Source organism: Apis florea, unplaced genomic scaffold, assembly GCF_048593485.1.
Source record: "Apis florea isolate Af1SG1 unplaced genomic scaffold, ASM4859348v1 contig_3496_pilon, whole genome shotgun sequence".
Lineage (NCBI taxonomy): Eukaryota > Metazoa > Arthropoda > Insecta > Hymenoptera > Apidae > Apis > Apis florea.
The window spans coordinates 4,759,649-4,784,757 of NW_028256773.1; the positions used below are offsets into that span (position 1 = coordinate 4,759,649).

The 25,109-nt window shown below is 34.0% G+C and overlaps 1 protein-coding gene and 2 long non-coding RNA genes across 19 annotated transcripts in view; 1 reads left to right on the plus strand and 2 right to left on the minus strand.

The window, feature by feature from the left end:
• The window catches only part of scalloped (TEA domain transcription factor 1 homolog scalloped), a 173,229-nt gene that overhangs the window by 22,658 nt on the left and 125,462 nt on the right, over nucleotides 1-25,109 (plus strand). For 3 of the 16 annotated variants that reach the window (XM_086913719.1, XM_031920398.2, XM_086913717.1), the window contains exon 2: nucleotides 20,723-20,829. The exons of 5 other annotated variants lie outside the window; for them this stretch is intronic. In XM_086913719.1, coding sequence (XP_086769845.1) covers nucleotides 20,805-20,829 — 25 coding nt within the window. In that variant the 5' untranslated portion in view covers nucleotides 20,723-20,804. Of the gene's footprint in view, nucleotides 1-3,971; nucleotides 4,137-18,528; nucleotides 18,627-19,061; nucleotides 19,473-20,722; nucleotides 20,830-25,109 lie in introns of those variants that run through there. 8 more of the 16 variants (XM_086913713.1, XM_086913721.1, XM_086913720.1 and 5 more) reach the window with 7 other exon arrangements.
• LOC116415516 (uncharacterized) lies at nucleotides 17,373-19,002 on the minus strand. Of its 2 annotated transcripts, none has more exons than XR_015293910.1 (4): nucleotides 18,311-18,448; nucleotides 18,166-18,213; nucleotides 17,588-18,068; nucleotides 17,373-17,503 (listed from the first exon to the last, which is right to left on the minus strand). It is a non-coding gene; the product is annotated as an uncharacterized LOC116415516 (long non-coding RNA). The 2 variants fall into 2 exon arrangements; XR_015293911.1 differs by lacking the exon at nucleotides 17,373-17,503 and adding an exon at nucleotides 18,866-19,002 and having other exon boundaries at nucleotides 17,524-18,068; nucleotides 18,311-18,801.
• On the minus strand, nucleotides 20,825-25,085 carry LOC116415513 (uncharacterized). Its single transcript, XR_015293919.1, has 5 exons — nucleotides 24,944-25,085; nucleotides 23,150-23,630; nucleotides 21,739-22,950; nucleotides 21,450-21,622; nucleotides 20,825-20,918 (listed from the first exon to the last, which is right to left on the minus strand). It is a non-coding gene; the product is annotated as an uncharacterized LOC116415513 (long non-coding RNA).

Below are 25,109 nucleotides of genomic sequence, written 5' to 3' on the forward strand. Positions count from 1 at the left end.
GAGTAAACTATATATTGTTATAAACTTAACAGGTGCAATAGAATTTAATGCAGGTTAAAGAAGAGTAGATTATCTGCGAATATAAATATTCAAAGACTTGTAAATTTATTCGTATATTAATTTAACATCTCGTTAACTTAATTATTAAAATTATTATCTCTTTCTACGAGGTTAATTATAATTAATACATAATAGAAATTGATTATAAAAAAGATCAGAATCTGTATTTAGTAACAATTGACAAAAGTCATTAAATTATATAATTTGATGATTTTCAAATTCAAACTTAATCATGAAAAAAAAAGTACTAGATTCTAACTAGATAAAAATCGACAGAAATTCACCAGAACTTACTTATAATCATCCAAATTCAAATTTATGTCATTTCAAACTCGAACTTAACCTAAAAATTGAAATCTAAATCTAGCAAAAAAAAAAAAAAAAAAATGACAAAACTCGCCAGAACTCACATAATCATCCAAATTCAAATTTATTTCATTTCGAACTCGAACTTAACCTAAAAATTGAAATCTAAATTTAGCAAAAAAAAAAAATGCCAAAACTCACCAGACTGGACGTAATCATCCAAATTCAAATTTATTTCATTTCGAACTCGAACCTAACCTAAAAAAAAAAAAATAAAATCGAAATCCAAATCTAAAAAAAAAAAAACGACAAAAGTCACTAGGCTGCACAATTATCCAAATTCAAATTTTCTCCGATTTCGAGATGGAAAAAATTCGAAAGATTGGCAAGAATGGGTGAGGAAACGAAGTTATCCTTGAGTCCAATTTCGGCAACAAGAAAGAACGGCGAAGACACGTAATAGCGCCCCCTTAAAGGCGAGGCACAGAAGTACGATACTCGTCGGGGGAGCACCGAGCGTGGCAGCACGAGCACACAGTGTATTACGACGATCATGGTGGTGGCTCGCTGCCTCGGTCGTGAATTATTCATTGGGGCCGTTGGGCCCTCCGCTCACGTGATCCGTCAGCCAGCTCTATACATATGTATACAACGCACCTACAATCGCGTGTGCGAGCATCCTCCCGGCTTCTCCTCTTTCTTTCGTTGTTGTACGCTGTTGCTCATAAGTATTTGATCGATTTGCTATCGGCACATCGGTACTATTGAAACCTTGTAAATTAACGATTCACGTTTGATTAATATATTTATGAAAATTTATAGTTTGCAAAAAAAAAAATTAAAAAAAACGTAATCATTATAAAAATTATATAAATTTGGAATGTGTATGTATGATCTTTTGGACTGTAGTTATTTTCCACGCTATATATATATATAGATAAACGTTAAAGAGAAATAGAAAAATTTAATATAAGAGACTTTTGCTGGAAAGGATAGGGAGATACATTGAATTCTCTTTTTAATAAATTAGATAAATTAGATTTGAATTTTTTTCAATACTTTTCAAGATTTTTGAAAGATTATTCGATAATTGATGATAGGAATAGGAGGATTAAAGGAAAGGAAAATTTTTATAGGTGCCATTTAAATTAACATCATTTTTTTTCTCTCATTCTCGTGGGCGGTCCAAGTGGCAGGCAGGCCATGCCAAACGAACGATTAACCTCGAACTTGCCACGACCTCCGACGCCTGTTCACGCTTCCCAACCGACTCTGTTATTCCGTGGAACCAACGAGTAGTTTCATTTACTTTTATACTCGTCAATCACGATCAGTCTCCTCGGTTTCTATTCTCTCCGTTTGCGATTATTTAACGGCAAATTAAACGTTCGTTCCACTTTTTCCGTTTTTACGTCGAAAAATATATCCAGCCAACCGATATCGTTTTATCTTTTTATTCTCTCGCTATTTTAACGAAATGGGTTAATAGCGGTAATTATTGTCGCGAAAACTTTCGGGGTTTAAAAAAAAAAATTACGTGAAATTTGGTTAATTGATTAAATAATTAGAAAAAGAGAGAAAAAAATTTTTAAACCTATTCAAAACTGGTAAAAGTAACTAGAAACTTCTAGATAATTCATAAGCTAGAGAAATCATTTCAATGATATCAACTAATTCGATACAAAATTACGAATTACTTTTAAATTTTAAAAACCTCTGGAAAATAATGATAAACTTCTGGATATAATTTACAATTAGAATTTATCAATTGTTTCGATAGAAAATTGCCAAACTGAAATTTAATTCGTTCAAAAACTTTCAAATAATTTATAGAAGCTAGAGTTATTTTCCCTCCCCCGACAGATGATATTACTCTCTAATTAAAATCGACAATTGGAATGAAACGGAAGCGTGTTACAAGAGATTTCTGATTCCGAGTCGAGTGACACGCGATTTAACGATCTCTCGAAAATTAGCCGCTCGTGGATCGGCTAGGTGGAGCGTGAGAAGAGAATGGGGAGGGGGGAAGAGGAGATGGTAACGGCAACGATGAGGAGTAGCTTAGCGTCATTGAAAGGTCAACACTATCAAGTGCACACTTGTCGCCCGGCTCGTTTACAATGCACGCTGCATCCACGAGCGGCAGGCACGTCGCTTTCCTACGGTTCGTTCACCCCGTACCGAAATTTCTTTTCAAAGTATCGCGTTCCTCGCGGACAGGAAGAACGTGGAATGCCACCGATTCTTCTCGAACGTTGCACACGGTTGGATTTTACGAAAAAGGGAAAAAAGAAAGAAAGAAAGAAAAAAAAAAATGCAAGATGGAGAGAATTCAATGCGCACAGAAATTTTTGGGGAAGCGAAAAATATGAGAAATTTTCTTGGAACATGTTCGGTCGTAGAGTTAATCGTGGGATTCGTCGATCGTTCGGACATTTTTTAATTTTTAATCCATTTTTCTTCGAGTTATTTCTGAATATATCGAGTTTCGAAATTTTTCCGCACTTATAATATTGCTTATCTAACGTATTCAAATTTTCGAAATTGATATTACAAGGTTTAAAATTCAATTAAAAACATCGAGCAATATGTTCAGGTTGATTTCCATTCTTATATTAAATTTTGAAATTTTTATTCATACGTATCGTATTTACTTGAAAACATATCTCATACGGTTATAAACATCAAAACTAGTTTCGAAGTCGTCTAGTTACTTTTTTTCGCTCTAGTAACTTCTTTCGCATCATTTTTTAAGATCGTGTATTAATTAAAAACATTCGCAATTCAAACTTCGAAATAATAATAATAATAATAATAATAATTACAAAAATTATCTTCTCTCATCCACTTATCGCATCTTTATTTTTTTTTTTTTCAAAATTCGAAACAAATCCAACGAATAATTTTCCTCGTCAATAACCAATAATTCGCGACAATCGCAAAAACACATTTCCGCAACATCAACGACAGATAACGTTACGTTTCGACCATGTTTTTTTTTTTTTTTTTTTTTTTCTTTCTAACCACTTCATCGTTCTCCCGCTCGTTTACATAATTCAAATTATCCTCCCTATCCCCGGTATCTCTCATCATGATTCCCCCCTCGTGGCCCAAGCCCTTTCCTCTCTTTGAATGCAATTTCAACGTCCACGCGGTTTCGCGTCCCGCGTCGCGACATTGCAGTCCAATTAAACTAGTCGGCCGAACGAATTCCCTATCGTCCATTTCCATTTTCACGTACCAGCCCGCCGCCACCGTTGTATTTATGTGTCAATTTCCGTGAGTCGCGACGACGGATGACCGCGCATCCGTGGGTTATGGTGGGGATGTACACACGGTCGGGCAATGCGTAGGAGCGAGGTGAAGAGGGGATAGGCAGAGAGAGAGAGAGAGAGAGAGTGGTGGGGGTAGATCGAGATGGGAAGGCATCATCGACGGTGGCTATCTAGAATTCGAAGCTGGGCCGGTTCGTTTGGCGCCAGGCCAGGCCGACTTACCCAATTAGGTTTCATCACTGGGTCGCCAGCTAGCCGGGGGAGAGGGGAAGGACTGCCAATATTTGCAATACCTAACTAAACTGATCCAATTATAACCAAACCACTGCTCCATCACTCGATTGACGTATAGTTGTGCTCTCTGCACCAGTTCTACCCGCTGGATTTGGCTTTTCTACCGTTCGCAACTCAGTTTTACATGGACAGTATATTGTATGAAGAGATCCCTCGAGAGGAGCGAGACAGATGAGTCGAAGCGGGATATGATTGGATACGGTAAGGTGTATCTAGGGATATAAGGCCGGTTTTTGATCAAGTGTAATAGGAGAGGGGAGATATGGGATAGGAGAGGTTTAATTGTTCGTGTGTCGAGGACTGTTGGGGTTCATGATGATCAAGTGGATGGTTAGTTAGGAGATTGGTGTTCGGGTTGAAATTGAGTAGATAATTTGCCATATTGGGATATTATGTTAATGGAACGTGTAAGTAGATGAATAATTGAAGACCGGACGATGATCGGACATGATTGCATGCGTCGAAGTTAAAATTCTTCCGAGGAAAATAACAATTTTGAATGTATTTACAGAAAATTTAAACGTGCAAAAATATGTATACACACGATTCGATTCATTAATTATTCGCTAAATTATTTTGCAAGATTGCGTTCAAACGTTTCGCGTTCATCAACTCAAGAACCAACGTATACATTCTTGTATCATTTTTTCTCGCTTACATTAGCGCATAGATTCGTTCTTCTTTCTACTGTACTGTACAAACTATAGCAACCGTTGCAACATACAACATTCATGAATCACCCTATACACACACACCTAGTGTCCATACAAAGTAGGCACTATCAATAGCAAGAGAAAGATAGAATTAACTATATACCACGAGTGGAAATGCCCCCGACTTGGACAAAGAGGGGAACGGAGACGGAGAAAAGCGACGAGGGGGGAGGGAGTGTCAGCGGGGCCAAGAGGCGGAGGGAGGGGGGCGAGAGGGGGGGTAGGCACAAGTGTAAGAGGGGGGAGGGGGGTATAGTGGCGAGCAGAAGAGGGAAGAAAAGAGATGGAAGTAGCGCCGTGGCCGCTCGCCGCTATTCCAGGCATTCGATTTGGTATTTTTCTTTGTGTATCGCGGATAGTTCGAATTGTTCTGCAAGCAGGGCATTGATATATCGTCCCGCGGGTCCTTTGAGCCGGCCAAGCGGCTCCGAATTATCGTTCGCGTACTCTCACGGAACCTACTCCTCTACCTTCTCCTCCTCCTCCTCCTTCGTGTTGCCCCCTTTCGCCGAATGCACTTCACCACTCCGTCCTCCCCCCCCCCCTCTTCAAACCCCCTCACCACCTCTTTTATCTTCACTATACACCGAACTCTCTCCTCGGAGAGGAGAGTTGGATCGGCCCGTCTTTTCTGACCCCTGGCATCGCTACCCCTTTACCATCCCTTTTAGACCTCTCTCTCTCTCTCTCTCTCTCTCTCTCTCTCTCTCTCTCTTCTTTCTCTTTGTTGGATGGCTACCGGTCAATTTATCCACCGCTTCTTTTTATTCTTCTTATTCTTTGCTTTATTTCGGTTCTCCTTCCTTGCTCCAGGGCTTGGAAATCTACTCGTACCTTACGCGCGTCCCCCCTCCCTCTCCCCCTCCCTCCCCCTCCCCTCCCCTCTCTACGTCGAGGAACGCTTTTTCGTGGTGTTCGCGTTCGGATACCTCGCTTTTGTCTCTCCAACGTTGTCCCTGTAAAAGTGACCTCGGATCGGGGAACGCGAAGCCTTTGGGAAGCCGACGATGAGAGATCGTGAGAGGAGGTTGTTGCGTCTCCTTTTGCGCGAGAGGGGGAGTATCTGAGAAATTTCTCGCGTTTGCCGCGTGATTTTCTTTTTTAAAAAAAATGTTTTTAAATTTTGTTTTATTGTTTTCTCTTAGTCTAGAATAGAAAATAGAAAATAGCATTGAATTTGGATTTTTTCTCTATTAGATTCTCTTAGACAATGAGTATGTTGATGGTTGAATTAATATTACTTGCATTACAATCAATGAAACGAAATGTAAATATTATTTTTTTTTTTTGTTGGAAAGTAAATAATCGTACAATTTTGATTTTTTTTTTTTTTTTTTTTTCAAAATGTAAAATTGTCGAGTGATGGTCGGTTTCGAAGGATAGATAAGAAGGATGGTTTGAGTGGTTTAAATGATTTATGATAGTTTGATGTTAGTTAATGGGAATTTAAGCGTTGGATTTCTTCGATTAGGAAATGTATGTATGTAAGAAAAAGGTTGTAAGAGATTTGTGCGTTTTACGCGATGCGGCTTGTATAATAATCGTTAGCGAGGGAAATTTGTCAGGAATTTTAACGCAATTTTAAAATTGTAGGGAATTATACGCGTAATAATATCTCTCAATAACTTATTAATAGTAATTTATAAATATTTCGCAAGTTGAGAATAAAAAATACCAAGACAAGAAAGTTACACTTTTTTCCTTTCGAAATTATTGCATTACAATAGCTTATACATCGGCCACTTTAAGGGATTAAATTTCTTCTTGTATCCAGATTTTATGCCCCTCTCTCCGCTATCTCTTACCACGTGTTTGATCTTCTTTTCGTACGTGGATCACGCCATTGCAGTCTTATCGAATTTTCTACACCCATTTTCCTTCCCGGCACCCTCATTTCTCCATCCTTTTATTTCTCTTTCTCGAATAGGGATCCCCTCTACTCGACAATCTAAATCTATTTATAATCATAAAAATTTCGAAATTCTAAAAATTTTAAAAAAATTCCAAAACGTAACTTCAGATTGCGAGAACGAGATTCCAAAGTTATCCTGAAATTATCTTTTCAATTCAATCAGCACTGAATCTGATATGAAAACCATCATATCATTGCTTTTCTAATTTTGACAAAGCAATATATAAAGATTTATTAAGAACATAGAGAATTTTTGAAAAATACCATCTAATACTGAACGATAGAAATCATGTTTACATATATAATGAAATAGTAGTAGCAGTAGTAGTAGTAGTAGTAGTGAAAAATTTGAAATTAGAAATTTAAAAATCTCTGGAACACAGATATATACCGTGTGTCTACAATTTAACAAACTTCTTTGGAAGAGGATCGATTTAAATACGATGAAAGAACGACACCAAGGTTAACGCACAATTCCTTTCAAGCTTTCGCTCGATCCCGTTACTTTTTCCAATATTTCACAATGTTTCTCATACCGGTTAACTCCCGACCTCGAGCGGATCAGGAAGGAATCGAGGCGCGAAAAGAAAATTTTCTCCCGCGTGCAAACTCTCGGCCTCTCGTTTTTACTCGGCACTTTCACGCTTCGCCGCCATCTTTGAACCTGATGATTTTCAATTTTTTGTAAATTATGAGCTGCCTGTAAAATTCGAATTTTTTCTTTTTTTCCATTATTATTATTATTATTATTACTTTGTGATAATTTGTTGTTTTTTTTTATTTTTTTATTATTATTACCTTGTGCTATTTTATTTTTAGTTAAGAAAAAAATATCCCACTCTGTTAGGAAATTTGTTAGGTTATAATTATTTCCAATTTTTTTTTTATTTTTATATTATTATCATTATTTTATTTTTAGTTTGCTTGTTAAAGATGTTCCTCTTTGGAAATTAGCTACATACTCTTTATCCTTAGCTTATATATATTTGAGAGAAGGATTTTGTGAAATTTGACCAATTATTCTCTCCCTGAGTATCAACACAAAATATTATAACATGCACTCCATTCTTTCAACGATTGAAATTAACAATGCTTGATTGCAAAATAACTGGAAATAACTTGTTAACCTGAAAAATACACCTTGAAAATATTGACAATTAATTTCCTACGACATAAAAGAAGGGAAAAAACGTTGAAAATCCCCCCCTCTCTTTTCACCTTTCCTCTCGCTTTATAACCAAGATTCTCTCCTCGTCCAGAGCCGCTTGCCTTTGTGTGTAACGGTGAATCACGAAAGGACCAGATCCACCGATGGTCGAAGAAGAAGAAGAAGAAGAAGAAGAAGAAGAAGATGGTGGTGGTGGTCCGTGGAGAGGCGTGGGAACAAAGGAAGGCGAAATGAGCAGGGGACCTGTGCGAGGGACGGAGAGGGACCGACCTCGACCTCCTCCTCCTCCCCCCTCTTCGACGTCTCGTCATCCCTTTCTTCTCCCCGCCGCCTAGAACCGCCTCGATATTGCCGTCCTTCTTCCTCGTCGTACAATCTTTCGCTATCCGCCTCGAAAGTGGAAAAAGAAATTGTGGGGAGGAGGAGGAAGTTTGTAGAAAGCGGAGAATCGTATATAATTAATTGAATTAATCGTTATACGTTATAATTCTCGTTCAGAATTTTGTTTCTTGGACCAGATGAACTAATTGCGTGATTTTTGTCGCGATTTAAAGGTAAGATAATATGGAAATGGCGACAATATCAACAGAGCCGTTGAAATTGATCTTGAAACAGGGTTATCCCTGTGGAAGAGCAAGAGGAGAACAGATAAATTAATTTAATTATTTCCTATTTTCTAATTTTCTAAATTTAATCATATCTTCATTGCAACCATGAATTTATTGTATTTACAATTATTATTTCTAAATAGCGAGGCTCTGTAGAGACTGAAGGAATAATTATTTAACCACTATCCCAAATTCCACGTTACAACTCGTTATCATCATCATCATCATAGCTATCGAAGAGATGGGAAAAAATCATATCGCCATTTATCGAGAGAGACGATATCAAAATCGAAATCTTGCAATCGGTCTCACGGTTTAATTGGCTTCGATTCGAGAGGAGAAGGACAGGCAGAGATATCCATGGGTTCTTTCAAAGAGAAACCAGATGGCGGAATAGAGGGAGAAAGAGGGAGTAGTGACCTTTGGCGGTCTAGAAAGGGGAGGCAACGTAACGAGAAATTGACAGCGTCGAGGTCAGCGGTGGTCCATCCTCGTTAATCCACGCTCTTCCACACTTTATCGACACGACGAAGTTACTTTATTGTGTACGTTTTTCGATCGATCGATTTAGGTGTTTCGTTTAAGATTATTCGTGAAATTACGTATGGATTATTTAACGAACACGATCGTGATCAGGAGGATTTCAATTATTTCGATTATTTCGTTGTTATTATTATTCTCTCACGCGTGTGTTTTATCGAGTATCAAGCTAAATTTATTCCACGATTTAATAAATTTATATATATTTTTTTTTCCCTCGACGATCTCCTTCGAAGAGATCATCAAAGTTTCTAATCTCTAAGCCAAATAATTGATTATTGTTATTTTTCAAAAATTTTTCAGAGAAAAAGTAAATAAATATACAGGTAAAATTGACAGTGGAATTAAAGTTAAAATCTTTCCTTGGCGCGTAATAAGATATCGTAAGAATGGGTTAACAGCTTCCGAGCTGTTGTCCGCTTTCCGTCTGTACCTGTTTCCACCTCACCCGGTGAAAGAAGCGATACCTGGAAGGTTGGAGGTGGCCCGTCCTCGCCCCTCCATCATGGATGCTCTACGACAGATGCGAGACGTGCTTGCGTTGCACATCCTCCTCTTGCGTGCACCTCTGGCCGTCGGGCACAGATCGCTTCCCTTCACCGGAAATCTATGCTCGCGTTCTTCTCAACGAATTCGTGGTTAATCGTTCTGGGGATTTATATCTTTTAGTTTAGAGACGTAAAGGGATGAATTGCGTAGCAGTTTTTTGGTAAATTGACATTTGATTCTTTTAATTTTTATTATTTAATTCTTTTCTTTAAATTTAATGATATTTTGATTGCAATTGTTGTCATCATGATATTTAATAAGTTTTAGTAACTTTTTGCGTTTATGTAATTTTATTGGCAGCAATGATTAAATATCGAGGATTATACGTTATATGTGATAAATAAATATCCATGGTATTATTATTACGTATAAAATACAATAGATCAATTACAATGTTAATTTTAATCGCAATAAAGTTTCTATAATTATAAGAAAAAAAAGAGGATATAAAATGAAAAATACTTTGATGCTGCTTGACTTTTTATTACCGTAATCACAATCGTGTGATGAATTTATGACATTGTAATTATAATGACCGTGACTATACACGACTAATGAGCATACGTACGAGTATTTCCTTGATGAATGCAATTTTCATTTGTTACGCGGTTGCCTGCTAGTGGACAGACATTGTTGTATTAATGAATTTCTTCAGGATTTCAGAAGATCAATTTTTGTCCTTAATTAATTTTTCGCTAGATTAAAATTCTTATAGTATTATACTCTTTCCATAATTTCATCATAATATTAAATTGTACGAGTGAACTTTAAAAGAAATATCTCCTATATGCGATAACCTTTTTTTTTGTACACAGCGATCGATTGATCGACGACAACGATTAAACGCATTAGACTGTATTTGTAATGTTCGGACAGAAGTTATAAACTATGTACAAACAAGAGATTAGATCGCTACGGTGTTTAAATAACGGCATTCCTTTTGTGTCCATGAAGAAGAGAATCATCCATATAATAATATCCGTACTATAAATCACTAGCAAAAGTTGGATAACTGCGAACCGAACGACGCGCTACGGCTTAAGTGTTCGCTACTTAACCCCCACCACTTGACACGAACCACGGATACGTTAAATTTTTCTTTCTCTTTCACCACCGTTCGTTTCTTCGTGTTTAAAACACTATCATGCTCGAGAATCATCTCTCTACCACTAGAAAGGAACCCCTCTTGGTGTTCAGTGAAGCGAGTAATGTCACACCGAAACAATACAACATAAATTTCTTTAAACGAGCTTGCTTCTCGATCTTTCTTCGTCTCTCGCTAACTGTCACACTCTACTGTTCTACTATCGACAAAGACGAAGTGAAATATAAAATTTCATGCCTCTGACAGTTGTATATATATATATATATATACGTTTCTAGTCTCTCTTATAACGAATACGTAAATAGCATTGTAAACAGATAACTTGAAATTCTCGAGTCGAGACATGTAGAAGGAAAAAACGGATTCTATGCTGTTCGATAAATGCTTGAGTTTGAGTTTTTCGATTTTTACAACAGTTATCTAATTTTTAACTGTATATCCTTAAAACTATTTCGGTGATAACCGCGTGAGTATTAATGGCCATAAATTTCGTGGCGAGAAAATATACAGAGGGCAAGCGAGCAAGTCCGTTTTATTTTCCTGTCCAATCTGCTTTCGTCATGGACGTTTCCCGCGCGCGGCAGAGAGCAGCCACTTTGGTTCGCGTCATCTGTCTGCGCATGCGCGTAATGACGCGTAAACACGTGTGCACTCATCGACGGACCGGCACGTTGATGGAATAATGACTGTTCGGGCACGTGTCACTCGACCGCGTTTACGTTTCTTATTCGTGCCACCTCATTTTTCTCCATCCTTTTCACTTTATCATCGACCAGAGGGATGTTTTAGCTCTCGAGCAACGTTTTCTTCGGCTTTGACGTTTCTTTACGTTTCTCTGGCTAAGGGGGAGGAGGTAAAGTGGAAATTGTGGAATCGTGGAAGGGAGAGATGAGTATCTTATGCCATGTCCACATAAACCAGAGTCAATGTTTGCGGACGGTTCTATGTATAGTGAAGTTGATGGAACATCTCGTGTGCTGTTACACATATAGTAGGGACTTCTAAAACATAGACTTGCTTTTCGCAATAGAGAGAAATGCATCGTATCAAACTTTGGATTTCAAAGAAAACGTATGATATATATTTACGCGTATCGATACCTTCGTTTCAAACAACACTTATCCGAGAGAAATTTTAAAAGAGGATAAAATACGAATTATTTCCATAGTCCAACTTATTATACTTTATTTTTAATATTTTTTTTACAGTAAAGAAATTATTTTTTCTGTATAATAATATAGGATAAATATAGGAATGTGAAATGTAATGTAATTTATTTATGATTAAAAAACAGAGGAAAGATTATTTCTGAGTAAACTCGATTCTCATGATTTAAGATACAACTTTAGAAATGAACCAAGATTCTTTATGACAGTAATCACGTCGATATACTAACATTTACATCGGAAAAAATTACGTAGTAAATTACACTAAATTATACAGTTTACAAGAATTTTGTTGCTACACGCGTAATTTTCTTGTCAGTTCGATCATTATATCGCAAATTCATCATATCCTTGTAACTTATATACGTCCATTCATCCATTCGATTAAAACACTTTTACCTATCCCACAGTCCATTGACCCACAGTGAACAGGTTTGAAAAAAAAAAAAAAAATTGCAACCCTCGAAAAGTAGCCAGCAACAAAGTATCGTGTTCTGTCGTTTAAGCTAATAACAATTTATTCGTAATTTCCGGAGTTGGTTGGTTCATCTACCTACTCATCGGACGATCGAAGGGGGAGAGTACGAGAGTCGTTTAAACAAACACAGCTATATCGACTATTTTTAACTTCGATTATTTTCAACTTTCCATTTTTCGCTTCGATCGATAACAATTGTTCGAACTTTTGTTTTAAAATTTTAACGTTTCTTCTTCTTTAATTACTTGCTAGAACAAAATAATAAATATTTCTTCAAAAATAGATAATGCATTTCGTGCAACAACTAACTGCAACAAAGTGAAAATATTTCAAGTGCCATTCACAAATGAGGGGTCATTAAGGTCATTTAAAAGTAATTTATCATTCTTGCTTATCTAAAATATTTCTGTTCATTTTTCAAATGTGGAAACATTTTAGAAAATTGATATAACATAGTAATTAATCCACACGTGTGTACAATTTCTTTCTTGTCCAATATTTTATTTTTAACCAACTAAGCAGTTTCATCACGGACACTAATTCCGCTTATTTTGTTCGTTACAAAATAAAATAATTTTTTATTTTTTACGCAGAAAGATATATATATATATATATTTCGATATTCATGGTGTACACGTTAGCTTCAACGAGATCATCTCTCGTCAAACGAACCGAAAACGTTGTTCAGCCGCGAAGAGGTTTAATTATAGGTCAACGAGGCGAGTACCATTTCCCTCCTTTTTCGTTCGAGCAGAACCGTTCTCGAAAAGGTTAATCGTCTTGCTTTCTTAATGACACTGTTTACCTAAGTAGTTAAACATTCTTTGCTCGTTAACGTTTTAACTTCACCTGTGTTATCCAATTTTATGATAATTTTTATCCACTTTAATCTTCTCCTTCTTCTGTTTTTTTTTTTTATTTAATTTATCGAATCAAAGAAAAAAGAAACTTGGATTCTATCGATTAATTTTTCCAGTAATTTAAAATAATTTAATCAGTTCATTCATTCTCGAATAAAAGATTTCTCATCAAGGTGATTTATTTGAATTAATAATAGATTGAAAACTTTATGAGATTTTTTTTTTTTTTTTTAGTTCAAACATTCGTTCGACGAAAATCGCAAAATTTAATTCGAAGACTAGGAGTAAATTTTCTTGCAATTTTTTTCTTCTATTTTTCATACGAGATAGTGTTACAATATCGCGCGGGAGAAAATTCAAAGAGGGAAGGAAAGTTTGAAGATAGAATCTCGAATACAAGGAGTGGAACCGTGTTTGACCAATTTTCGAACGGTCGCTTCGTAAATCATCGCCCGTTCGAAAAATCAGCTGATTCATGCGAAACGCATTAAGCCAACTCAGCAAAATATCGAAGTGGAAAACGGGGCAAAAACGACCCTTCGTCTCTTTAAGATCTGAACCATGATAACATTCACTCCTGTTTCCACGATCCTGATAATTTTAACGATGCTTTCAATGGACGATTTGAAAACCGTTCGAAAATTGTTCTAAGAAATTCCCTTTCTTCGCGCGTTAAGCTCCGTTTTCAACGAAAGTTCGAGCAATGCGTAACAACTCGATTTTTCGAATAAAACCACTAATATTTTTTCGACCACTTTAAATATCTTATTCAATTATATTATTCCAAGCTTCGAAAAAAATGTTGAAATTTAATTCATTGCTCGACACCAATTCGAAATAGAAGAATCGACGAGGAAACGTTGAAAAGTAAAATTTAATACTTTTAAAAGTTTAGTGCTCAATTGGAAGAATTACAGTTGTTATCTCGTACAAGATATTATTATTACGAAAAAGAAAAAAGAAAGAAAAAAAAAAAAAAATGAAAATTATCCAATTTCTCGAAAGAATCATCAAATTTACGATGATTGAAATCCGTTTAATAAAAACAAAACTAATAACAAGTTTTAAGTAAATTGTTAACGACGTTGATGCGTCGTTAATTCCGCAAAAGAAGAGAGAAGCATAATCCAGTGACATTTTTCTTACTTAACCTCTGAAACATGGTCCATTCCATAACCGCGAAATGGTTGTGTTCATAATGCAGGTATAGAATCATTAATTTCAAACGTGGAAATAGGTCGGTTATCGGAGGTGAAATCTTATTGTTCTTGTTTCTTTTTAGAAGAAAGCAACAATGAGTTACGTGGGCATGGATTTTTATCTCGTAATTTTAGCGAGCTGTTGCTAATGGCTTTTATTTTATGCTCTTTTGTACACGAATCTTTCTTTGAAACTATATAATCTTTTCTCTCGGTTATTTTAGTCTATATATAATCTTTTCTCTTGGCTATTTCAGTCTTTTGATACGATGCGGGTATGTATTCTGTTTCTGAAAAGAGGATTTTTTTTTTTTTTTTTTTTCCCTTTCTTCTCTTCTCTTCTTTTTTTTTTTTACACTTTTTCACTTTTTTTCATCATTATCCTTCACACCAGATACGTTTCTCTCGAGTTGGAAACCTCATTTTATATTATATATGCTCGTTCAATAAAATGCAAATTAATTTCACGATTCAATTTTCATTTTGGAAATTTTACTACGAGAAAAAAACATTTTTCTCATTTATTATTATTTATTTTGAATTTTAATTTTAATTTTGAATTGAAATTTATATTACTTCTTATCTATTTATCTTTCTTATTTATTTTTTTTTTTTGAAAGTAAACTGTGCTATTCATATCTAGATTTCATTCTACTCTAAATTTTCTTCTACTTCAGTTACTTTATTGTAAAAACGAAAAGGTAATTTAAAATGTTAACGAATCTATAAACCGATGCAAATCGGTCGCGTTATAAACTCACCGATTCAATATCTCGGAGAATCCTCTCGTCGAATCCTCTCATCGTGTCGTTATACCCAAATTAAAAATACATTCACGAATCTGCGGCGGCCAACACGGATCAATCCTTCTTTATCATTCTTTAATGCATTCGTTAAAAAGGGATTTTCCACTTGAGAAGCGACCCAGTTAACAGGTTAAAACAGTCCGTAATTACCTCTATTTTGTCTCTTATCCTCGAATACTATTAAAAATAAAAATGATTCAGAAGGAAAAGAGAAACACGAGGAGTTCCCGATTATCCACAAAATCTATCCATTTGTTGATATTTTAATTATCAGAATATTATTTACATATTTTTATAAATCGTCGCAGATCTTTTTTTTGAATTGAAAAAAGCTTGATTAAATTTTTAAATTCTTTTTTTCGTCACCACGGATATCCAGACAGAAATACCGTTTCCAACTTCCCAATTATCAATGCTTCAATCGCTTTCTACATACATTTGCACGTACACCTTTAAATTTTTCCCCTGCGCAAAAAAAAAAAAAAATAAAAGAGCATCGAGTGAATCGAAAAAAAAAGCAACGCTTTGTCCACTTTATTTCCATCTCTGTTAAAAAAAAATTACTTCTTAAATTAAGAAATTGAAAAAAAAAAAAAAAAAAGAAGTGTAACCCACGTGTACACTTAAGCGGCGAACGAGAGACAGATAGAAGGATCGTCGGGGCCGAGGCAAGTGGAATAAAAAGGTTTATGGTTGTTTCGGGTGCTCTATCTTTAGGACCCACATATCATGCCACACCCCTCCCCTCACCGTCCCCACGATCCCCCTTTTTCTTCCTTTTTCCACTCCCTTCCACCTTCCCCTCCCCTCCCCTCCCCTCCCTCCACGACCGAACCCTCCTCGACTGAGTTATTTCACGGTTAAAATAGTCGAGTGCTCCTCGAGAGTGAGAGAAAGAGAGAAAGAGAGAGAGAAAGAGAGCCTCGAGACGGTTTGCGGCCGTTCGTGCAGTTTCACGCGAAGAAAATGGTCGAAGCACGCCCATCGACTCTTACCCGCCTTCGAATCTTTCCTCGGAACTCGACCACGACCTCTGCCTCTGATCTTTTTCGCCCCTCTTTAGAGAGGCGGGAAAGGAAAGCCTCGAGAACGTTTTTTTGTTTTTTTTTTTTGGGGAGGGGGGGAATGCTAGGTTTTGGAATAGCGAAGCCGCGCATTACCGCTCGTCGTCCCTTTTTAACCTGCGTGTATTTCTGTTCCGCATCCTTTTTCTTGATCTTGTTCTTGGCGGTTCTTTTTTTTTTTTTTTTTTATCACGAGAGCTAATTAAAAGTTTGTATTTATAAAGTGTGAACACCTGGAATCATCAACCGAAATTGATATTAATTATTCACAATCTTATATGCTTATTAGTTTGTTTGTAGTATTTTAACGGATGATATAATTTATTTTTCTTTTTTTTATTTATTTATTTTCGTGATGAATAATGTACAATAAAATGTGCGCGGGGATCAAGGACCAAGTTGGTAGAAAATAATAAGAAGAAGAACGGTGGATTGCATTTTCCTTTTATCGTAGGATCAAAGGCTGATATTTTTGCACGTTTTCCCCTTCCCTGGTCACTTAATAAACGAGCACACCTGCACGGGACGAGTCATGAATGAACCGTTTCCACAACGGTGGGGATTTTGGCAAGTGGCTCGGGACCGGATGCGTCGAGATTCGAGCGCATTTCGCTTTCTACGCAAAGTCCCGATGCGAGAGGTTCTTGGCGCGCGTGCAATTTCGATTATCTCGTTTCCGGCCCTCGACTCAGCTTCCGATGGCTAACGAAGCCGTCTACGTTTCTCGTTTCGAAATCTCGAGGATAAAAGAGGGAAAATTTTCAATTCGTCTTAAAATAATCTGTCTCTAATTATTCTGACGAGAATGATAATATATAGAGAGAAATTTTCAATTCAATTTGTATTGTATCTGGAAATTTCGAAAATTGGGAAAATTTTTTTTTTTTTTTTTTTTTTAATTATGAAATGACGAAAATAATAGGAAAAATTTTGCATAGAATGGAAAAATACTTTATAGGAAATGAATGCAAAATATAGAATTGTTTATTTAAAATAGCTCAAAGGACAGAACGTTTCAAGGCGTCTATTGATTCGAAGAAGTCTAAGCTGTCACGTAAGCTATTGGCAAAATTACAAATTTTAGTGGTAGTAGGGCTCAGGGTTGTTAGCACGCATTAATTTTAAACTGTTCGAGATCAATTGCAAGGATATTGAAAATCGTTCGTTAAAATTTACAGACAAATTTATCTTATTTCGCTTATCTTGCAAAAATATATATATATATATATATATTTTTTGTAAAAATGTATTTTAGATTAACTTTAAAAATTTTTATCTTTTATTTTTTTTTTTATTAAAATTAATGAGTTGTCATTTTAATAGATCATATTTAATTATAAAATTGTATCATTGTGATTGCAAATCTTGCAACAGAATTATTGTTCATTTTATCTCATGGTCTAAAATAAAAAGTAAAATCTTGTAATAATTTATAACTTTTATATTTTGTTAAAGTTGAAAAGCTTTACATATTTAATGCCCACTTTGTCGATAGTTCGCTCGTTAATACCGGCGTGAGATTGGAACAAATGAATAATACATCAGCAATTATCGACAATGGAAAGCTTGAAATTTAAGATATATGCGATATTAGATGTACAAGCTTCGGATCAAAGCTACTGCTGCGATTCCTTGTTGTTTTAAATAGGAAGAATTAATAATTTATTCTTGTTATAAACGCCAAACTAGTTAAACTTTATCGTATAAACATATTATAATATATATTAGAGATGTGTAAATGAAGACATTATTTGTACTTGTTTTATAAGATCTTATTTTTTAAAAGAGAAAAAAATATTTTAGTACTTTACCTTCTCAACTTGATTTTATACAATCTTTTCAACAGGCGTATTAATGAGGAACATAATTCATCCCTCGAGAGAACAATCCATTTAAACTCAAGTAATTGTGGGTAGATGAATTATACTTTGTGACAATTGCTAGTCTTCTTCCGTTAGATAATCTCTGCAAAGTTTAAATGTATATTTTGTTCCATTATTCTATCCGAACAAAATTACTTCTAATTGTATATTGAATCTTAATGTAAATTTTCTTAACTCACTTTAAATGATATAGGTTATTTTAGAGACGAAATATTGAAAAATTTAATCTGTAAAATATTTCCAGAAAAATAAATTATGAATTAAAATTAATATAATGTTACATAAAAATGATTTAATTTGTTTTCTAAATTTTTCATCACTTACTTTATAATAAAATCAATATTACAGATTATTGGATCGCATTCAACTATTGCCGAATTGACACGAAATCATCAACCATGTATTTCGAGGTTCCAACCGATCTTATCCGAATTTTTCCGAGTTGTCCCGAATTTTCGAGTCACGTGACGATTCACGTCACAATTTTCATTACTAAATATACGTAATATACATAATAAATAATAACACGATTATTTTCAGTCGTAAAATTCATCTTCGAATGTAACATCTTTATTTATATTAATTCAGTGTTGTTTGCAACGTATCTGTGTATTTTCATCTTTGCTTTTCGAGTTACGAGGTATGACTCTTGATTCTCTTCGTTACCGTCGGTAAATTGGAAATGTGATCTTCTTTTCCTACTTCTTAATTCACTGCCAGTAGGCCATGGAACGTAAAATTTGGCTTCGCGCACTTTGTCTGTTACCGCTCGTAACGATAATGTAATAATAACAAAGTAAATGATTATCTAATCACTAGATGAATAAAAAAATAAGAAATCCAATGATTCCAATTAAATAGGCAGAGAACTAGTATTACCTAACCTAACAAATGCAAAACCAAGAGTGCCAATGAGATTTTCCCACTGATTCTCATCAGATAGGTTGGAAATCAGGTGGGAGGATGATTCACGCGGTCGGTCGATTTTCCCAAGCGAGTTTACCCGCGGATGAAAATTATCGCTCGCGCGAGTAACGGTTGGCTCTCGCTCACGTTTAAACGGAGTTAAATATTTAAATCGCGGTAGAGAGGCCACCGAGACCCACGCTCGGCCGCCTACCACCAACGAAACGTTTCGCCAGTTTGTAAAGGGGAATATATATCTTTTCTCAACCGCGTTGATTTCACGAGTGTATTCTGACCGCGTGCTACACACGGCGTCGATCTTGAATAATCGCGGCTCAGGCCATTATTAGATTCATCGATTACACATCGATCGATATAGTATGGCTGTATTTTTGCGACCATGTCCGAGAGCGCGGTTGCGCAACCAGATGCAAATTTGCATCGCGGCGCACGTCTGTTGATACATGTGCAGATACATTGTGCGCACCAAATTTAGTTGGTGTCGTCGATGGAAAATTTTTAGAGATCGACTGATAGACAAGCTTGTTTGGAATGAAATTTATCATCTTAATTAGATTAAGTGAGTTTATGAATTATTGTGGTATACTTTACAGTATAACAAGAACGATTATTTAGTGATTTATCATTTCAGTTGTAATTGTTCTTATAGAAATTAAAGATTAAGATGATATTGATATGATCTTTGATCGATATCATTTTGTTTCGTCTCATCGTAATGCAAATTTAAATTGCTTAATAAATACGTCTTAAATGATATTTTTGTATATTAACCGTTAGGTTTATTTTAGGCTTTAGACTCGACTCTGCAAACATATCTTATATGAATATATTGATATTTTGTATCAAAATAAATATACTATATTAAGTTCGATTCATTAGCATGTTAATTATGGTTTCATGTAATTGACCGTTTTTATCCCTCTTACGTTTTTTATTAGATAATCATTTATGATCGTATATTGCGATACGTTTCACGGTACGATAAGATCTTCGTTTTTTCTTTTCCTGTTTCATTTCCTGTTGACTATTATCACATATTGAAAAAAAAAAAAAAACTAATAGAGAAGGGTAATATCTGACTATAAATCATATATGTTCACACACTTATTAATTCTAAAAAATATTCAGACGTATATTTATCTTGAACAGGATGAATATTTTAATTTCGAAATTATGTAATTCAATTGCAAATACAAAAAATTGAATCAATCAATTTGACTCGGTTTACTAATTCCAAAGTAAACCCGTGATCCAATCATTTTCACGATCAGTTCTGTCACTTCTTAAAATCGTCTATCGTCGTTCACAGGAGAATCGTATTCTTTCGTCGTAAATTTAATTATTTCAAAGGCGTAAAATAATTCGAAGATAGAGAGTGGCGAAATGGATCGTTAATTAAATTAGCTTTCCCGCTTTCCTCGGACGATTCACGCGTACGAAAGGAAGAGGAAAAGGCGGAGGAGGAAGACGTGATTATTTTCGATTCTCGGGAAACCAGGGTCTCTTGGCTGGCGAGCGGCCAAGCGTGGGCGATTATGAGAAATAACGAAAAGGCGTGTGCTACGTCCGCATAGAGTTGATGCTTTCTTTCATTAAGTTCCCTCGTAGGTGAGACGTAGGAATTTCGTTCATAAACCACGGTGCAATATATCTGCATTGAACTATTGACATTAATTATAATTTTTTTATTTTATTAACAATCGAGGAAGTCGTATTAAGGAAAGAATACATATATAATAAATAGATATATACATATATTTTTCAATAATATTTTTAAATGTTTTTTTTTTTTTTTTTCCTTTGTTTCAGGTAAGTCCATTTTATCAAGCAGATTTTTCGTCCATACTGAACACACTTTTAAGAGGCGCTCTTTATACGTTCGACACACGGAATGCCAGATTGCGTGTACATAATGAGTGAGTTCGCCTTTTTTTTTTTTTTTGTACTCTCGTTACATGGTTATATTTTCACCAATATAATTACATATTCGCATTTCTTTGATTTCCTGTCATACAGTCAAATTATATTTAGACTTTGAATTACAGTTAATTCTTATTTAATTGACGACTGGGTATTTTTCGAATTTAAGCTTGACACTTTCAAAAAAGAATCATCTGAATGACCAATTAAAAAGTTTAAAAAGCTAAATAAATAAATTGTCAAGCTGAATTTAATTTCACGACTATAATACTTATTATAAATAACACATTAAAATATCAAAAAGAAAGTGAGAATAATAAAAAAAAAAAAATCTTGCAATAAAAAGCTATATAAATTATAAAGGCTTTAACGCTCGAAATTAAAAAAAAAAAAAAAAAAAAATACAAAAAAATTACAAAGATAAATTACAAAGTATATCTTAAATGCAATTTCTACAAAGAATAATTTACTTGTCAACGCATAAATTAAATCGTAAAAAACCATAACGGTTATACATATATTTTCACGCTTGATTAATGTTCGTTCGAAACAAGGAAAAATAAAAAGATGATAATAATAGTAATAATAATTATAATTATAATTATAATACTTTTACCAGTGTCGGTGTCATTAACGGATGAATTGTGACGGTGCGTAAAAATCCTGTAAAATGTTACTATGCATCACTTGGAAGGGGGTTAGAGCGTGTTCCATAGCCGCCCACGCAATCCGTCGACATGATTTATGACGATTCGAGAAGATTGTGCAAGACGCCATGCCACGGAAATCCTGGAAGATCGAAGAGATAATTTTTAAGCTCAAAAGATGATGCATGATATCCTGAATGAGAAATTGAATAGTGTCGTGGTGGAGAGTGTATCCGCGTGTGGTGAACTTATCCCTACTTTGTAAAAGTCGTGCGTTGCGTTCCCTTTTGCGGGAACGTTGACGAGAATTGATCGATGTTTGAGGTTAGGGAAGGCTTCGAGGTTGATCTCGATTGTTGATTGAGAAAATGGCGGTGCGTGGATCGCTAGGATACTATTAATGAGCATTCGGTCATCCTTCGAGACTTAAAAAAAGCTAAATATAAGATATTTAATAAAATAATAACAATCTAATGAATAAGTAATAATTTAACATGATCTAATAATAACTTTAACTTGATTAAATTGTAATAACGTAACTTAAATCTAAATTGATGACATTGCATGATAAACCTAACCTCAAAATTTGTAATATAACATTCCAAATATCATCTCGATTTTAATTTTCATTTACAACTTAATAATAATAAAATTGACTTAAAATCTATATCTCTTTTTAAATAATCTCATTCCCAATCAAGACATAAATAAAATTATTCACATGATCCGTTATACATCTTATTTCAGTTTAACATAAGTTGAATTTAATCTAATATAAACATAACCTAAAATGATCTGATATATTACATGATAAAAATAAATTCAAAATTTATAATATATATAAAATTCCAAATATTATAATAATATTATCATTAAATGTTCAATATTATATAATATTATTTATATATTATATCAAATTTTAATTTTCATTTGCAATTTAATAATAATAAAATTCGATCTGAAATCGATATCTCTTTCCACATAATACCGTTTCAACAGAAATGCCAAATAAAATTATCACGAATCGTTACATCTTATTTCAATTTCAAATGGCTATTACGGGCCTGGTTATTACCACTGAGATGCCGTCCGACTTCGAATAATTATTACGAACCGCGACGAAGAATCCGGAGAACCGTTTTAAACATTTTCCACTTCTTCCTGGAAGCTATGCTATTCGATAAGGATTTATAAGAATAATAAAAAAAAGGAAAAAGATATCGTATACGTGATAAAAGTAAAAGAAAATCCATGACAGGAACATTGTTGGTGGGATTTTATAGAATCCATGATGGTGAATCACCCGATAGAAACCGGTCTTCGGATGACGAATGTTCATCATCGATTGGCGATACTGGCGTTAATTGCCTCGATCTTCCACCGAGATCGATTAACCTAAGAACGTTAATACGTTGCACATGTTTCACCACGATATTTTGTGTTCGATGGAATTGAATGTCGAGATTGGATCTGGAAGATATAATTGTTAGTTTTCTTATTAATTAGATATTGAATGATCATTCAGTTAAAGAGAACGATATTTAATTATTAAAAGGATTTAACGAAAAATTTCTCTGAAGATTTCACATTCACAAATTATAAATAAATTTTTAAAATTATTTTATTAATCATGAAATTAATGATTAAATTAATATAAAATAACAAATACCTGTTCAAAAATTTTCATATTGAACGCTTCTATAAAAATCAAATTTCCCGCGCTTACAGATGGTGTCCGCCATCTTGTATACACTATCATGAAAAAAATTAATAAGAAAAATTCTCAAAATCATCTTGGATGCATTGATAAATCTTTCGACAGATAGAATTTCTTGTGGAATAACGCCGAGAGAGTTTCTACGTTCTTTCGATGGTACCAGTAACCTTTTGAAATATAAATTAACCGCGATAAGACGCCTTTGTCGGCTCACTTTGCGTGCCGCTGTTGCGATCACCGTTTTCCATCGTTGCCACAGCTAGTATCGTCGGCGGTGCGTGTAATACACATGTGTGGTGTACAACGGTCGTGAAATTCTTGTTCGCGGCGAATTTCTAATCTAGAGGTTATAATCGCAATCACACATTGGCCCAAAGTGATTACTATGTGATACAGTCTATGTGGGGAAAATGATTTTTTATTTGACGACATGCTGAAAGTGTAAAGGGAGAAGATCTATTATGGAATAGAATTTCTTTAGAAGAAATTAGATTATTGACTCGAGAGAAGTTTTATTTTTTATTTAATTTCATTTGTTTTCTCTAAGATTGTATTTTTGTTTGAAAATTTAAATATCAAATATTAAACTTTTTGAATTAAGTTTTTTTTTTAAATTTTTTTTACAATTGAAAATTTAGAATAGTGAAAATATTGAATTTTGATTCAAAAAAACTTTTTTTAAGTAATAGATAATCTTATTTTATAATTTTAATTTTAATTTGTTTTAATTTTAAATTTGTTCGTCACATTTAAACTATATATTTTTTATGAAATGTTACTTATTTTAAATATATCGATTATAAAATAATTCGCCGAAGAGAGAATATATTTATCAAAGTATTCAATTGGCGTCATAAAATATACTGTTTTTAATTCTCAAAGAAGATTAATGACGTGTTCGATGATTGATTCGCTAATACCGCAGATATATCGGTATTAAAAGTAATATTATCTACGATAAATATAGTTCGTTATACTTTTAATATTGACGTAACATTATCTAAACTGTTTTATGTGTAACACACTAAATCTATCATATAAGTTAAAATTGTCACTCATAGTCAATGATGAAATATTCTTTAAAATAAAAATTATCTGATTAGTGAATTCGTCATATTATTTCGTAAGAAATTTATCAATATTTTTTGTTAAATTAATAATTACACTAATATTGAAATTTTGAAAAGAAATCTATCAATTAATTAAAATGGATTTATCATGATAAAAATAAATAACAATTTATAAAATTTTGTTTTTGTATAATTCTTCAGCTAAGTTTGATTCCATTATACTTCTATTCCGTTTCTTATTTCGAATTTTGGGTTCTATAATAAGCAAGGACAGCCGCATTTATCAAACTGACAGAATTGTAGGTGGTAGCCATTTCGGATGTTATGTTTTAGGGAGAAAGACTTAGTTGACAATTTAAAATAACATGACTGGTTGAATCGTTTAACAAATAACATATCGCTTCGAATCTTTTATCATTTAACACATGAAAAATGTAAGATTGAAATATCGATTCAAATTTGCAAACTCAAGTATACTATTAATCAAACATTCTTTTTTTACATATAATCAACAATTTTTGATTTTATGATTTTGATCATATACATAACATTCAAAATAAACAAAACGTTTGAATATTAAATAAACAAAAAATTAATTTAATTAATATATTTAAATTGCCTAAAATAGAGTATTTTTATTTGAAATGAAAATATATATTTAAAACAATATACATACCTTTAAATAAAAGTATCTAAACCAATTATAACAAATACCAAATGTAAAAATGATCTTATTGTAATCGATTATGTAACCAATTAAATGAAACATCATTTCAATATCACTTAATCCTGTCCCAAACGATCATTATCAAATATCCAACAAATCATTACCCTTCCCATAA